Genomic DNA, 18081 nt, shown 5'->3' with positions numbered 1-18081 from the left:
CAACAAGTCCACTTTACTGTAGGAAAGTAACTTTGACTGAAGGAAAAAGGTAGAGAGAGAGTAATAAACTTACCCGGTTTAAATGTGAATGTGACTCCTTCACCAGAACTATCAGTGGAGCCTGAATTAGCATCTACTCCTTCACCTTCAAAAATACTCTCAGCACCATTATGTACAGGCTCAGCTTCATCTCCATTTTCTTCCGTAGTTTTCATTTTTTTTAGATCAGAGGGATCTCTTTCAGGATAAAACCCTTGGCTCATTTTATCAAGTTCAGATTCAAGTACTTTGTCACCTGAAAGCTCCTCTTCAACTTTAGGCTAAGACATAAATATGCACAGAGATTTTACTTTTCACTATAAGGAAATACACATGGGTATTATATTTATTTTCTCAAAAAGCATAGAAAAATTACTAAAAAAAATGTCTTTTGTTACAGCTGGAGTGAACACAGCCCCGAGCTCCATTCCGCGTGACCCCTATAATCATCTCTAAAATAAACAAAAACACTATTTTCACTTCCACGCAAGGAATAAAACAAACGATTCAATAACCACTAAATTGTTTTAATGTGACTAAGAAAATATAAATAAACCAAAGATTAAAAGAAGAAAAATTAACCCTTAGAATTTAATATCCTGAACCAGAGTACTTGTGAGAAATCTAAATCAAGCACTCCTAACCCTTGCTTCTAAAGCTCCACAATTATTTAAAAAAAAACACTACAGGACTTCTTTTGTGTTGTCCTACAGTTGAGGAGAAAAATTCAATGAATAGTTTAAGATGCAAGGTTGATCATCAACCATTTTACAAAAAGATCACTTGGCAGTTAACATTTATTTTGTTTACTGGTCTGTAGAATCCTGATTAAATAATTGTTCTAAATATTGAAATAGTTTATGAACATTTTGGTAAAATAGTCATTTAGAGATATAACTAGGTTCTGTACATTCTATTTAAATAGAATTCGGTTACTCATCAGATAATTTTTGACTATCTCAGGTTCAGATATTAAATATGGATGGATTTAAGGGCCATATATGAGCATTAAAACTGTAGAAATTTCACCAAGACTTTCATTATTTCATAAAGGGTATACATTCTGAAAACAATCCTTCAGAAGAAGTGCTCAGAGGAAATAGGATTCCTAATGGACAAATTCATGCTAAGGAAAAATAGTCTGTTGAATTTGCTCAACAGGCCAGCATATGAGTATCACATAGGGGTACTCACTCTGGAGTCACCTGCACCAGTTTGGGGTGTGTAACTGCTCTACCTTCACTGAAGGACTTGCTCCTATCATAGTACCCAAACTACTATTGTACTTTACTAGAGAACAAAAGGCTTAGAAACCAGAGCTGAGGCCACATAGCCTCCTGGAGGGAGGATGGGAAGCTCTAGGGGGTCAGCTTCTCCTCTTTTCATAAAAGATGCTGATTAGTGAGGGGATAAAAGAGGGCTTATTCCATGGGGCTGGAGAGGTAGCATGGAGGTAAGGCGTTTGCCTTTCATGCAGGAGGTCATCGGTTCGAATCCCGGCGCCCCATATGGTCCCCTGTGCCTGCCAGGAGCAATTTCTGAGCCTGGAGCCAGAAATAACCCCTGAGCACTGCCGGGTGTGACCCAAAAACCACAAAAAAAAAAAAAAAAAAAAAAAGAGGGCTTATTCCAAATCTTGTAAAATAGAAAAAAATATATTGGGACTTTTTTTGTAGCTGAAATAAAAGATTATTGGATACAAATACAGATTACATTAATTGGAACCTCAATTTCTTTCCTCCCTCCCTCCCTCCCTCCCTCCCTTCTTTTTTTGGGGGCCACACCCGGTGACGCTCAGGAGTTACTCCTGGCTATGCACTCAGAAATCGCTCCTGCTTAGAGCACCATATGGGACGCCATCCGTCCTGAGTCAGCTGCATGTAAGGGAAACGCCCTACCACTGCGCTATCGCTCAGGCCTCTAATTTTTGTTGTTGTTGTTTTTGTTTTGGGCCACACCCTGTGATGATCAGGGGTTACTCCTGGCTATGCACTCAGAAATTGCTCTTGACTTGGGGAACCATATGGGATGCTAGCAATTGAACCCACATCTGTCCTGGGCTGCCACGTGCAAGGCAAATACCTTATCACTCCAGCCCCTGGCCCCTAATTTTTAATGATAATCTTTTGTTTGTTTTATGTCACACCTTGTGATGCTAAGGTCTTATTCCTGGCTCTGCACTCAGGAAATACTCTTGGCAGTGTTCAGGGATCAAAAATGAGTTGATCATGAACAAGGGGTCCTACCATCTGTACTAACTGTAAGGTCCTGATATATTGTTGTATAGATCCATTTGCCATACTGTTGCAATGAGAAATATGAAGTTTGTTTGTTTGTGCCTGCTATGGGACAGGTTTTTTTGGGGGGTAGAGAGGGGGAATGTTAAACTGGGAAGATTAATGATGGAAAGAAAGTCACACTGGTGATGGGATTGTTGTTGGAATACTGAATGCCTAAAACAACTGTATTATGAACAACTTTGTAAATATCGGTGTTTAAAATGCACAAAAAGTTTAAAAAAAATAATTTGAGGGGCCGGAGAGATAGCATGAGGTAGGGTGTTTGCCTTGCATGCAGAGGGATGGTGGTTATAATCCTGGCATCCCATACGGTCCCCTGAGCCTGCCAGGAGCGATTTCTGAGAATATAGCCAGAAGTAACCCATGAGCACTGCCGGGTATGATCCCCCCCAAAAAAATAAAAATAAAAAAAAAAATCTGAGAGGCTGTGGGTAGTGAAATGCATTGCTTTATATGTCTGAGATCCTGAATTTAATCTTCAAAACCAAAGAAAAAGATAGAAAATCATATAGATAACTTTATTGATAAACTATCCTAAAATTTTAAATAAATTTTAATATATAGCTATAATTAAAAAAATCTATATATGTATATACTCGAGCATAAGCCAACCTGAGTATAAGCCAGCCTCCGCTTATTTCACCCTAAAAACTGGGTTGGCCAGGTGCAAGGCAAACGCCCTACTGCTGTGTTATTGCTCTGGTCCCCAAACACTTTTTATTTGTTTTTGGGTTACACCTGGCAGCGCTCAGGAGTTACTCCTGGCTTAAACTCAGACATCGCTTCTGGCAGGCATAGAAGACCATATGGGATTCCAGGATTCGAACCACTATCTGTCCTGAATCGACTACGTACAAGGCAAATGCCCTACTGCGGTGCTATCTCTCTGCCCCCCCCCCCCAAATACTTTTTAATTAGTAGTAGTTGTAGGGATTGATGCTGGGGACAGTAAGGGCCACTCAAGGTAGTCCTTGTGCTCAGGTGTGCTGAAGATTAAACCCCTGGTCTCATACATGCAAAGCGAGTGATCTACTACCTAAGACACATCTTCGTCCCTGAAATATGTACTTTTTTGTTGAACTAAGAAAAAACCTAGGTAAACAAGAACTTGCAAAAATTAAGACAATGATAAGTAATATTTTGAGACAGGGGGTTACTGAAAAGAAAACAAATCAATGACAAAATACTTAATAGTATTTTTGCACTAGAATGTGAGTTTTAGGAAAATATGGTTTAGAGACCAAACTTGGAATAATCACCTGTTTCTGTCTAGTGTATATAAACAGCATGGGTAGCTTTTACATTCTCTAGTAGATGTTACAATTTCAAAGAAGAGTATTTAATGATGTGGATAGATATCATGATATTTTAATTTTTATATCATAAAAGATTTACTAGGACATAGCTTTGTTTGTTTATTTACATAGTCTTTGGTTTCTTCTAATTGATAGCAATGGAAAGTTGTGACAGTGATCATCCAATCCCCAAAGTCCCAACTTTTGGTATCCAAAAATTTTTTTTGGTGTTTGGGTCACACTGGCAGCACTCAGGGGTTACTACTGGCTCTACGCTCAGAAATCACTCCTGGCAGGCTCGGAAGACCATATGGGATGCTGGGATTCGAACCACCATCTTTCAGCATGCAAGGCAAATACTCTACCTCTCCAGCCCCTGGTATCCAATTTATTAAAGAAGTTCGACAACTCTTGATCTAAACAACAGAATCTGTATCTGAAGGCAAAGGACCAGTGGCCAATCCATTTAATAGTTAGTAATATCTAGAAAACTAGTGACAGAATAACTGAATATAAAGTATGATCTAAGGAAACAAAAGCTAGCTGAATCTAAAGAGAAATCAATTTATGAAGCTATTACAGCCATACCAGAAATATATATATATATATATGATTCCCGACTCTGGAAGGTACTTTATTCTCTGCAGAAGCAACATTGTCTTGTTTAGCAACAAGAAGCATGCAGCAACTATTTGCACCTCTACTACTGTCAATTCTTCCTGCTGATAACCACAATAAAAGCACATACTATAGGGGCCAGGGAGATGGCATGGAAGTAGGGTGTTTGTTTGTCTTGCATGCAGAAGGATGGTGGTTCAAATCCTGGTATCCCATATGCTCCTGCCAGGAGCTATTTCTGAGCGCAGTACTAGGAGTAACCCCTGAGTGAAGCTGGGTGTGAACCACCCCCCCAAAAAAAAAGAAAGAAAAAAAGCACACACTATAGCAAGTGTATAGTGGTTGCCATGGGATGAACTATGACATCAATGGACCATCATGAAACAAATGCCAGAATAGAGAGTACAAGAAATAAAAGAAGCTCCTTAAGAAGGTAAGTAGCTAAAAAAGACAAGTAGTAAATGCATTTAAAGACATTTTTTTAAACAAAGAAATTCTGTTTTAATATTTTAATATCAATGTAATTATTTTAACATAGACATGAGTTAAGAAACAGAAGTATAAATATTAGATATAATTTATAAACTTCAGCATGTAACATAAAGACTATTAAGATAACAATGAAATTTCAAGTCCTCTGAGGACTAAAACTGCAATTGTTTCTTCTTTTTTTTTTTTTTTTTTTTTTTTTTTGGTTTTTGGGTCACACCCAGCGGTGCTCAGGAGTTACTCCTGGCTGTCTGCTCAGAAATAGCTCCTGGCAGGCACGGGGGACCATATGGTACACCAGAATTCGAACCAACCACCTTTGGTCCTGGATCGGCTGCTTACAAGGCAAACGCTGCCGTGCTATCTCTCCGGGCCCAATTGTTTCTAATTTTAATAGACAAATCATATGTGAAAAGTTGCTACTAAACTATAGTTTAAAGATGTCAGAGTAAAATAAAATTCAAAATAATTTTCCCTAAAATGTTTTGCTAATAGTTATTTGAAAGGATATTCTACTTTATTTGTAGTTTTTTTTTTTAATATGTCTACATTCTAGTTAACATAAGGAAAAATTCAATGACAGGCCTTGATGAACAACTTTTAAATCTAACAACTGTTAGGTTTAAAAAGCCACTTCTGGTCTACAAAACTTAAACAGAAGGGCTAGCTAGTTCAAGAGTAAGAATTCAGTGAAATTTAATTTTTAAGTATACTTAAAATATTCGAACTCTGAGTTGGATATATCAGATTTTGCTTTAAAAATATTTACAACTCAATCTAAACTCACATTTATCTTAAGGAAAGGCATCACTAGTCTAAGGGTGTGTGCAAGGAATTTATTGATATTCTTTACCTCCATTTCTGCCTCAAACACTTCTTCAGTGGTTCGGTTTCGTTCTTTTGGTTTCTTCCACATCTTTGGTGCAGTTGTAGCTGTCTGAGCTGAAATGTAAGATTAAGTATATTACTTCCCACTGTGAAATCATGTTTGAAAATATTAGGTTGAAATGGTACCTGTCAAACAAATGTGGCAGATCAAAATGGGCTTCACCTGTGAGGCCCAAAGATGGATGATAAAATGAGTAACAGTGCAGTTGTGGCCCAGAGACTATTTGATATTATTATTAGACTATTGGTAATATTGTTTGCATCCACTCATAGAATCTTCCAACCACTGATCTTCCTACTAATGTTAGGGCACACTGAAGCACACAATTCCGTATGTAATGAGTAAGAAACGGCTCTAGAAGCCAACTGAAGACTTACTTCTGTTTCTGTGGTTGCACAGTATATGATCTTAAGCAAGACTTAATATTTTCAAATCGAGTTGAAGGGGCCAGCGAGGTGGCGCTAGAGGTAAGGTGTCTGCCTTGCAAGCGCTAGCCAAGGAAAGATCTCCACCATGGTTCGATCCCCCGGCATCCCATATGGTCCCCTCAAGCCTGGGGCGATTTCTGAGCACTTAGCCAGGAGTAACCCCTGAGCATCAAACGGGCGTGGCCCGAAAAACAAAAAACAAAACAAATCAAATTGAGTTGAAATGAGATTAAATATTAGGTTCTTTTACACTAAAAATATATTACAGCTCAAGATTCTTTTTTTTTAAACTTCCTAGATAAAAGGTTACTTCAAGATTTTTTTGAATAGGCAGCCATTGAGACACTCATTTCTCATTTCTGATCAATACTGTTGGCTTAGCCTTTCATATTTCTATGATAAAATTTTAACAAAATTTTATTTTTGATATATTATTTTTATAATATCAGAAGTACTACAATAAACAGTAAGCTTAGAGATCATTTTCTTTGTTTTCTTTCAAAATAATTAAAAAATATTAATTCAGGGCCGGAGAGACAGCATGGAGGTAGGGCATTTGCCTTGCATGCAGAAGGACAGTGGTTCGAATCCCGGCATCCCATATGGCCCCCGTGCCTGCCAGGAGCAATTTCTGAGCACAGAGCCAGGAGTAACCCCTGAGCACTGACAGGTATGACTGCCCCCCCCAAAAAAAGAAAAAAATTAATTCATTTTTTCTTATCAAAGTTGTAAAAAAAATGTCATTTTGAATAACGTGACATGATTTAAGGATCTATTATATGTAGGGGGTAGTCTTTGTTTACATGTCTTCTGATTTTATATAAGCAATCTATACACCTCTCAAAAATATTTGTTATTCTCTTTATACAAAATAATTCTTTAAAAATATTTAGGGAAATATAGTCTTTTGAGATATTCTTGTGGGGGGTGGAGTCCAGGGCATTTTTTCATCACACATCATGTCTTGTTGAATTTGTGAAATTATTTGTAGCCACGAGGGAAGTGTCCTTGGGCTGGGTTCGAAAGATCTGTAATTCATTTTCACCACAATAAAAATGTAAAAAAAAAAAAATTAGGGAGCAGAAAGTAGGGACCTTGCCTTGAATATGGCTGGCCCAGATTTGATTCCTGATGTCTGATATGGTCCCCCAAGCACTGTCAGAAATAATCTCTGAGCATAGAACCAGGAGTAAGCCCTGAGCTATATGGGTTGTGCCTCCACAACAAATTACAAAAAGAACTGGAAAGATATTGAAAGGAAATTACTCAGGTAAGGCACTTGCCTTTCATGGTTCTGATTGGTTTTGAATTCCCACTACTACATAAGATTTCTGGAGTCACTCCTGAGCACAAAGCAGGAATAACTTCTTAGCATCCACTGGATATGACCCCAAAAAGAAGAAAACCAAAGATAATTAGCCAGGCTACCCAGGTCTAGCACTGGAGATGTGGTGAGGCTTAGGTACTGTGCTGGACACCATTAGGTCCACACCTCACTTGAGAGAGGGTGGTATTAGGGCTATACCTGGAGGAGCTAAGGGGGAAAAATACAAGACCCTGTGCATGAAAGGTATGTGCTCCAACCCTCTAAACCAGGGGTCTCAAACTCAATTTACCTGGGGGCCCCAGGAGGCAAAGTCGGGGTGAGGCAGGACCGCATAAGGGATTTCACACACACACAAAAAAAAAAAGTCCTCAAACGTCATTATTAACAGTTTTAATTATTTCTTCTAAACATGAACAGAACATTGAGTGAAGATCATGAACAGTTCTTCTGAACATGGCATCTTTTGCCTATTTCTTGTTGCCAGAGACTTGACAGCGCTTCATATCTCAAATCTGAACCACATTTGGCTTTAGAGAGGAAGCAGTTGAGACCCACAGTATGGCTTGAAGATGATCATCATTAAGTCTAGGCCTGTACTTTGACTTATTGAATTTCAATGTGGAGAATAACTTTTCACACAAATATGTGCTCCCAAAAAGGCACAAGGTGCGCTTGAACATTCGGGAAAGCTCGGGGAAGCTGAGGGGCAATTCTCTCAAAAATTGCCCATGCATGTCTGCTTTTCCACTAATCTCCCTGAACTTGGCTTTGAGATCAGAGTTGCATTGCAGGTCAATGAGCTACATTTGAAGCACAGGAGGGGCACCTTGTACATCAAAGGAAAAGGGATCCACAAAAATTTGGAAAGTGGCTCTGTGCTTTTTGAAGTCTGCAAATCTGTGATCAAATTCCTTCTCTAGCTTAAAAATAGCATCAACATATTTCTCACCACTGAATGGTATGGTATGCCTGCATCCACAAGTTCCTTGCATGCTGGGAAATGGCAAAGGTTTGTCTGAGAGAGCTGGGATTTCCTAACACAAGTTTTGTGGAGAATGCTCTCACGTTGTCATAGGCAACACTGATAAGCTGCCCCGGGCCTTGTAACATCTTGTTTAGTACATTCAGCTTATGTGTGATGTCAACAAGAAAAGATAAGTCCATGAGCCATTTGTGATCACTCAAATCAGAAACAGCATTCCCACCCTTCTCCATGAATGCTTTCACTTCTTCTCTCAACTCAAAAAATCTTTTCAGGAAATTTCCCCTGTTGAGCCAATGTACCTCGGTGAAATAGAGCACATCTCCATATTCTGACTCCATTTACTCTGAAAAAACACGGAACCTCCTGTGCTTTAAGCAAGCCCCTGGATCTGATTTGGTTGGTGCATTTCACAACAACAGACATCACATTGTCACATGGCAGGCATTTACTGCAAAGGGCCTGCTGATGGATAATGCAGTGAAGAGCAATGGCCTTCTCTACACCCTCCTCTTCCAGTTTTTTTTGAACAAGTGCCACCAGTCCATTTTTCCTCCCTATCATCAATGGTGCTCCATTGGTTATTATTCCAACAAACCTCTTCCATGGCAAACCTGCATTCTCAATGGCATCACACAGATGCCAAAATATCTCATTAGCGGTGGTCTGGCCATGCATTGGAATTATTGTGAGCAGCTCCTCTGTCAATTCAAAATTTCAATCAATACCACGGACATAAATTGTGAACTGCGCAATGTCTGTTATATCTGTGCCCTCGTCAAGAGCAACTGAGTATGCATCAAAACATTTGGCTTTCTCACACAGTTGATGATAAATGTCACTTGACATGTCAGAAATGTGCTCTGTCACAGTGTTGGCAGAAAGGCTGATTTTGCTAAACTGACCTTTCTTTTCCGGACAGATAATACTTGCAGCCTATAACATGCATTTTTTTTTTTTAACAAACTCTCCTTCTGTGGATTGTTTCCCTGCCTTAGAAATCATCTCACTAACCATGTAACTAGCTTCAACTGATGCAACATTCTCTTTGGTTGCTTTCTTGAAGAAATCTTGTTGCCTTATTAGACATGCTTTAAGACTGGCAACCCGCTTGGCTCTCTCATTTCCTTTATATTTTGCACATTCCTCAGCATGTTTAGTTGAATAATGGCACTTCAAGTTGTATTCCTTGTGCACTGCAACTTTCTCTGAGCAAATAAGACATGTGGGGATATCCCTGTGCTCAACAAAGAAATAGTGCGTCTCCCACTTTTCCTGAAATTGTCTGTGCTCGTCATCAATCTTTCTCTTCACTGCAGGCTTTGATGAAGTCATGATGAAAGTATGACAAAATCTAATTCTGTAATAAACTTCTCTCCCTTCCCTCTCTTAAGCCTCCGATAATGCAAGGGACAGCAGGCAGGAGCAGCGGAAATGATGTCTGCGCTAGGCGCAAAGTATTCGCGATTATTCGCTTACGAATATTCGCCAAAAAATTGCAATAGTAAGGAAAAAAACTGCAAAAAATTGCATTAAAATTTGCATGCCCCAACGGAACTGCTTGGGGTATGCAAATGTTTAATGCAATTTTTTCTTACTAATGCAATTTTTATTGCGATTATTCGGTAAGCGAATAATTGCGATATTTGAATGCCAGCCGCAGGCCACAAAATGTTGTACAGAGGGCCACAAACGGCCTGCGGGCCACTCTAAACTCTTCCAGAGATTGAACCCAGGTAGGCTGTATGCTAGGCAAACACCCTCCCCACTGCTCTGGTCTGTGCAGAATCCTTGAAGAGTTTGGAACTGAGTATGACTCAACAACAAAAAGCAACTGCCTTCCAAGTGTGAGGTTGCCAAGTCTGATCCTGGGAGCAGCCCACATGTACCACACATGGTCCAGGCGACTGTGGTTTAGGATCCTCGTGTTATAGAGTATCAGCAAAATCTCAGGTGCGTTATATCCATGTGTATGCATGCACCAACAAGTATTCAACTAAAAATGTGCGAGCACTTGTAGCCAGATGTATAAATCCCCTGGGTATAAGTGTGTGGGCCTCAGTGATTGACTATAAACTGTGAAAGTTTTCTCTTCATGACAAAAACCAAAAACAATCCTACTGTTCCTTTTAAGAGTATATGAAATGGGGCCCGGAGAGATAGCACAGCAGCGTTTGCCTTGCAAGCAGCCGATCCAGGACCAAAGGTGGTTGGTTCAAATCCTGGTGTTCCATATGGTCCCGCATGCCTGCCAGGAGCTATTTCTGAGCAGACAGCCAGGAGTAACCCCTGAGCACCACCAGGTGTGGTGCCCCCCCCCCAAAAAAAAAAAACAAAAAAAATTGAATTATAATGGGCTGACGAGGTGGCACTAGAGGTAAGGTGTCTGCCTTGCAAGCGCTAGCCAAGGAAGGACCTAGGTTCGATTCCCCGGTGTCCCATATGGTCCCTCCAAGCCAGGGGCAATTTCTGAGCGCTTAGCCAGGAGTAACTCCTGAGCATCAAAATGGGTGTGGCCCCCCCCCCAAAAAAAAGAGTATATGACATGTACCCAAACCCAAAATATTATACATTTCCTTTGTAGGCAACAAAAAAATAGCATTTATTTTTAAAGCAGCTCTTTAAAATCAGGGAAATGGTTTAACCCAGGAAAAGGGTTAGGATTAGGGTTAAGGTTGGAGAACATACTTCACAGGTAGAAATATGGGTTGGATTCTTAGCACTGCATGGTCCCTTGAGCACTGACAGGAGAAGAACAAGCTTGAAGGAGTAGTCTCTGAACATCAGGTATGGTAAAAAGTGAGCACACACAAAATCTGTTTGACCACAGTGGACTACATATTTTACATGTATGAGGACCTGGGTTTCACAGGATTATTCTAGTGTCCAGTAGTATTAATAGACTATAATATTAACAAAAGACTAGGCAGGGCCCGGCATGGTGGCACTAGAGGTAAGGTGCCTGACTTGCCTGCGCTAGCCTAGGACGAATCTAGGTTCGATTCCCTCGCATCCCATATGGTCCCCCAAGCCAGGCACAATTTCTGAGCTCATAGCCAGAAGTAACCCCTGAGCGTCACCGGGTGTGGTCCAAAACCCAAAAAAAAAAAAAAAAAAAAGACTATGCATTATTAATAGGTTATAGGACAAATGATTCTGTCTGCATGTGATTCATAATTGCCTGAATTTGATGTGCTTATATAAATTAGACTTCCCTTAAGAAATCAACTTTTATAAATAATTTAAAAAAAGTTTTAACCAGGTCAGTGCTTCGATGCAAAGGCTCAACCAAAGATTAGATCTGTGATGGGGAACCTATGGCATGCCTGCCGGCAGTGGCACGCAAAGGCCTTGCAGCTGACATGCAGGAAGATCCGTAATTAATAAATTTATAAAATGTATAAAGTTTTTAGATACTAAAATCTTGTTATTAAGGTTTAATTGATGTGCTTGGCACTTTGAAGAAATTTTTTTGGTTTTGTGCGGCAGTTTGGGCACTCTGGCTCAAAAGGTTAGCCATCACTGGATTAGTTGCTCAGGGGCTTTCAAGGCTAAAGACAACTCTATTCAGGGACCATGTGGTACCAGGAATGAAATCAGGTCTCTGACATGTAAGGTATGGGCCTTAACTCCACATCTCTTTATACCAACTCTGAAAACCAAGTATCTACTACTTGAAATTTTTACATTATTGATAGAAAAAAAGCAAGATTTTCTTCAGAGCTCTGTTTTTTAAAACTAAATTCTTTAATTGAATCACTGTGAGATAAACAGTGTTCATCGTTAAGTTTCAGTCATACAATGTCCAATATCCTGCCCTTCCCAATACATGCCTTTATGGTAAAATTCTCTTCTCACTCTTTTTTCCTTTAAGAGACTATGTTTTACAATATTGTTACTGAAAGGGTATCATGCATACTATTTTGTCTCCTTTCAGTACTCAGTTCCTGCACAGAGCAATCATTTCCAACTATCACTGTCATAGTATTCTTCAAATCTCTTAATACAATGATTAATGCATAAATTCAAAAAAAATATTGAGACATAGATAATTTCAATCTCTGGGTCTAAGATTTGTTTTCTTTGTGACAGATTTTTAAAAGTTACAAAGAACTGTGTTAAGAGACTGGAGCAGGGCCGGAGAGACAGCATGGAGGTAAGGTGTTTGCTTGCATGCAGAAGTTCAGAGGTTTGAATCCCGGCATCCCATATGGTCCCCCCCATGAGGCTGCCAGGAGCGATTTCTGAGCATAGAGCCAGGAGTAACAACTGAGCGCTGCCAGGTATGATCCCCCCCATGAGGCTGCCAGGAGCGATTTCTGAGCATAGAGCCAGGAGTAACAACTGAGCGCTGCCAGGTATGATCCAAAAATGAGAGAATGAGAGAGAGAATGAGAGAGAGAGAGAGAGAATGAGAGAGAGAGAGAGAGAATGAGAGAGAGAGAGAGAGAGAGAGAGAGAGAGAGAGAGAGAGAGAGAGAGAGAGACTGGAGCAATAGCACAGCTATAGGGTGTTTGCCTTACATATGGCCAATCCCAGACAGACTCCAATTCCATTTCTGGCATGCCATATGGTCCCCTGAGCCTGCCAGGAGCGACTTCTGAGTGCAGAGCCAGGAGTAACCCCTAAGTGCTGCCAGGGGTGACTCAAAAACAAACAAAAGAACTGTATTAAGTTAGAAATAATCTCTCTCTCTCTCTCTCTTTTTTTTTTTGATGCTCCCATTTTTCAACTCTCCTGTTGAATGAAATAAAGACCAAAAGACAGGGGCCAGAGAGATAACACAGCGGCGTTTGCTTTGCAAGCAGCCGACCCAGGACCTAAAGTGGTTGGTTCGAATCCCGGCGTCCCATATGGTCCCTGGTGCCTGCCAAGGGCTATTTCAGAGCAGATAGCCAGGAGTGACCTCTGAGCACTGCCGGGTGTGGCCCAAAAACCAAAAAAAATAAAAATAAAAATAAAAAGACCAAAAGATAGTACATTAAAAGTGTTATAACTGGTGAGGCTGGAGAGAGAGTAAGGAGAGTAAGGCACTTATCTTGCACCTCGCTGACCCAGATTCTATCTCCAATCTCCAGTACCATTAGGGCCCTCTAAGCCCTGCTGGATACAGCCCAAACATTAAAAAAAGCGGGGAGGGGAGGGCATTACAACTATTCTATTAAAAAACGTTTATGTTTTTTATATGTTCCATATGTTTTTATATGTTCCATATAAGTGCAATTTCTGACAATTAAAGGTAGAGGAGTTTTTATACACACACACACACACACACATAGATATATATTAGTGAAGCAAGATAGTTTTAATTGAATGAAACTTAGATGTGAAGGGCTGGTCGTATGCAAGGCAAACGCCCTAGCACTGTGCTATTGGTCTGGCTCCCTATTTTTGGTACTCTAGGACTATAAACTTGGTCAAAATCCTTCTAAATTCTAGCATCCACATTTTTATTAAGATTACAAAGAGTCAGGCTATATTTTAAAAGGAGAATGTGAAAGAAAACAAGCCATGAAGAAGCTAAATTTAAATGAATGTTACTTAAGAACTATAAAAGCGGGAGAGTAGTACAGTAGGTGGGCACTTGCCTTACAGGTGGACAACTCAAGTTTGATGCCTGGCATCGCTTATGGCCTCATATGGCCCCACCGGGAGTGATCCATGAGCACAAAACAAGAAATAAGTCCTCAGTACTACTGGGTGTGGTCCCAAAACAAACCAACAAAAATCAAGAACTAAGAGAGATACCTAAGAACAAAAGAGACAGCTCAAAGGGCTGGAGTGTATGCCTGCATATGAAAGCCCTGAGTTGAATACCTAGCACTCTACAGTCTCCTAAACATGAGCATATGCACCCGTGTGTTTGCACACACACACATGCTAGAAATTAAAGTAATTTTAATAAAGAACACACGCGAGCTAGAAAGGAAAGTAATTTTAATAAAGAGTTGGTAGGAAAAGAGAAAAATTTTTCATCTTTAGAAAATCCACATTAAGATGGAGTTAGGGACCAAAGAAAACACAAGGTTTAATTAAGGCATGCCTGTAGCTTGCATGCATGCATCGGAATCCAGCTGGGTTCCCAAGCACCCGCCCAGAGGAAAGAGTAAGCATTTCTGAGTGTGGCACAAAAAAGTGCTGGCTTTTTACATCCACTGACCAGGTATAAGTCACAGCACAAAGTTTCATAAAGTACTTCTAGTATCAAGGAAGGATACAGTTGTGGGCTGGAGCAATTATATAAGATTTCTAGCGATCAGATTAATGTTTAAAAATGCAAATAAGGGGCCGGGCGGTGGCGCTAAAGGTAAGGTGCCTGCCTTACCTTCGCTAGCCTAGGACGGACCGCGGTTCGATCCCCCGGCATCCCATATGGTCCCCCAAGCCAGGAGCGACTTCTGAGCGCATAGCCAGGAGTAACCCCTGAGCGTCACCGGGTGTGGCCCAAAAACCAAAAAAAAAAAAAAAAGAAAAAAAATGCAAATAATAGGCCCGGAGAGATAACACAGCAGCATTTGCCTTGCAAGCAGCCAATCCAGGACCTAAGGTGGTTGGTTCGAATCCCGGTGTCCCATATGGTCCCCCGTGCCTGCCAAGAGCTATTTCTGAGCAGACAGCCAGGAGTAACTCCTGAGCACCGCCGGGTGTGGCCCAAAAACCAATAAACAAACAAACAAACAAATAAAATACAAATAAATAAAAAGTATACCAAGATTACATTTCTACATGTAATATATTTATGTTAAATATTCAGTCATAAACTGAAAGTTTAGAAGGAAATGAGAAAAGGTTTAGTGCTCATATCCAAACTATATATTTGAACAATGGATGACCTTTCTCTGTCCTTCAAAAGTTTACAGTAGGGCCCGGAGAGAGCACAGCAGCATTTGCCTTGCAAGCAGCCGATCCAGGACCAAAGGTGGTTGGTTCGAATCCCGGTGTCCCATATGGTCCCCCGTGCCTGCCAAGACCTATTTCTGAGCAGACAGCCAGGAGTAACCCCTGAGCATCGCCAGGTGTGGCCCAAAAACCAAAAACCAAAAAAAAAAAAAAAAAAAAAGTTTACAGTAATTTTGAACCTGGAGAAATAGAAATACGGGTGTGTTGCAGGGTGGGACACTCTGGCAGAGTAGTGTTGGAGCACTGTGAGCATGAATCATCAACAGTATTGTAAAGCACAGTGATTACGTTTAAAAATAACTAAGAATAAATGTAAAGGTTATTTTTAGTTAGGGGATACCCCCTGAGGTGCTAGGGGTCTGGAGCACAGTTATATGGTGGTGTTGTGCCTTGCAGGTTCAGGAGCCACTCTGGGCTAAATCAAGAAGTACTCATATGATGGCAGGGATGGAATTCAGGGTCTGAATGATAGACATATGTTACCCAAATAGTTAAGCTTTCACATGTCTATTTGATTTTTAGAAGCTGGGATCAAACCCAAGGTATCAGGTATCCAAGTCATATCCTCTACTACCGAGGCATTTCCAGCATTCAAAAAGAAAAACGTGTTTCACTGATTGTTTTGATACTTTACTTTCATGGGTGGTGGTGGTGCTGTAGTATGTTGAGGATGAATCCAGAACCTCACACACGCAAGGCATGTAACTCTATATCTAAGTCACATTCCTACCTTTTTTTTTCCCTTAACTTTGGCCATCCCTGGCATAGCTCAAAGAACCACATTTTCTATCTCTTTGTATGACAAAGTGGTAGTGCCCCATAAAACACTAGAGTATTTTTAATGTATAATTCTAATATTAAAATTTAGTTTTTTAATATCCATAAGAATCAGGGAACTTTACAATTTATAGAAAACAACAGCTTTTGTATCAAAAACAAAAACTATCATTTCACATGGGATATAAGAACAAGGAACTCATTACTTATCATCAATCTGTTAATATCAAAGAACTCTACTAACTGTACAATATAAAACTGAAAAAAAAATTTTTTTTGGTTTTTGGGCCACAACTGGTGATGCTCAGGGGTTACTCCTGGCTATGCTCAGAAACTGCTCCTGGCTTGGGCGACTATATGGGACACTAGGGTGAGTGGGCGGGTTGGGGAATTGAACCGCAGTCCGTCCTAGGTTAGCCGCATGCAAGGCAAACACCCTAACCGCTGCGCCATGCTCCAGCCCAAAACTGAAATTTTTGGCAAAGATAATACTGCTTTTCGTGATTCATTACTAAATCATGTCCCTTTATTACTTATTCTATACTATTCAGGGAGTTGCCAAGTAAATTGTCTAATGAAAGTTTCCAGCTTTAAATCCTTCCTAAAAATTTTGGCATATATGAGGATCACTCTGACAGGACTCAGAAATGTCAACTATGTGCAAAGCAAGCACCCTACCTACTGTTCTTTGTCAATCTTTTTAAAAAGTGAAAGGGCACAAAAGATAGCACCTGGAGTAAAAAGGTTTATTTGGAATACAGGAAACCTTCTTTCAAACACCTGTACTACAGAGGCCCCTGAATACTGCTGAATAAACCCAGAGCACTGCTGGATGTACTCTAAATCACCCTCCTTCCTTCACCTAGTAAAAAGTAATAGGAGCCTTTTACCAAGAGTCAGGGAGACATGGGCATTTCACCTGATAATGAGATCTTTTAACTTCCTGTTAGTCATAAACCTGAATGTTGAACTTTTCCTTTAGGTAAAGGCAACTGAAGTAGAACAACATCCCAAGGAACAGCATAAGTTAGGGTGTACTAGACATAAATACAAATGATATTAACACATGGTTACATTGGAACAAATTTTTATCATCAACTTGAAAATAGGTATGCAATGGATTAAATATGCCTGACTTTCTCAAAGGCTGAGCTAGTCTTTGCAAACTTATAAGTGAGCTGTCTGCATTCTTCACTGTATTTAAAGTCTATTCAATATTAACTAGTTTCCTTCTTTTCTATAATCGTGTAGATAATTTTCTGGATCAGCAGAAGACTAGTGTTTTCCAAAAAAATATGTTAACAAGAATGAAATGATCTGAAGAGATTCAAATCAACAAACCAACTAAGAACTGTGTGGCCATATGACACCCAGGTAAGAAACAGTACGTTTAAAAAAAAAAATAAATAAAATAAAAAAAATTAAAAAAAAAAAAAAAAAAAAAGAAACAGTACGTTTGCCTTGGACACAGCCAATAGTTCAATCCCCAGCATACCATATGGTCTCCCAAGCCTACAGGGAGTAATTTCCAAGTGCAAAGCCAAGAGTATCGTTAAGCAGTCTACTCAGATGAAAACAACCCTTTATAGGAACACCTGGCAACTTGCTAATCTATTAATTTATATCAGAATTGAAACCCAGGTCTGGCCTGAGAGTAAAAGACTTTGAGATGTTAAAATTTGCCCTTTTGATCTCAGAGAAGTCTCTGGCTCAACTTCCCTCTGTCTTTTAATTGGAGCTTATCATTCAGAAGGTTTGTAACCCACAATAAAGGCCCTGAATTGTTTGTTGTGAAGAAACTTATAGCTCAAACAGTATGTACTAAGAAGATTTTTGCTAACAAGATAGTACAATTTTTATTATTTTTTGATCACACCCGGTGGTGCAAAAGGGTTACTCCTGGCTCTGCACTCAGAAATCGCTCCTGACCTAGATGCCAAGGATTAAACCCTTGTCCATCTTGGGTCAGCTGTGTGTAAGGCAAATGCCCTTCCACTGTGCTACCACTCCGGCCCATACCATTTTTTGAACCTTGC

At 40.0% G+C, this 18081-nt stretch overlaps 1 protein-coding gene across 15 annotated transcripts in view; it reads right to left on the bottom strand.

Moving 5' to 3' along the window:
* Positions 1-18081, bottom strand: part of EIF4G3 (eukaryotic translation initiation factor 4 gamma 3) — a 311452-nt gene that overhangs the window by 91218 nt on the left and 202153 nt on the right. For all 15 annotated transcript variants that reach the window (XM_049771938.1, XM_049771940.1, XM_049771941.1 and 12 more), the window contains 2 exons: positions 5595-5683; positions 74-320 (listed from right to left, as the gene is read on the bottom strand). In XM_049771938.1, coding sequence (XP_049627895.1) covers positions 74-320; positions 5595-5683 — 336 coding nt within the window. The remainder of the gene's footprint in view (positions 1-73; positions 321-5594; positions 5684-18081) is intronic.

Source organism: Suncus etruscus, chromosome 4 (assembly GCF_024139225.1).
Source record: "Suncus etruscus isolate mSunEtr1 chromosome 4, mSunEtr1.pri.cur, whole genome shotgun sequence".
NCBI lineage: Eukaryota > Metazoa > Chordata > Mammalia > Eulipotyphla > Soricidae > Suncus > Suncus etruscus.
The sequence above is the reverse complement of the archived record's forward strand: the minus strand, read 5'-3'. Positions and strand labels throughout refer to the sequence as shown.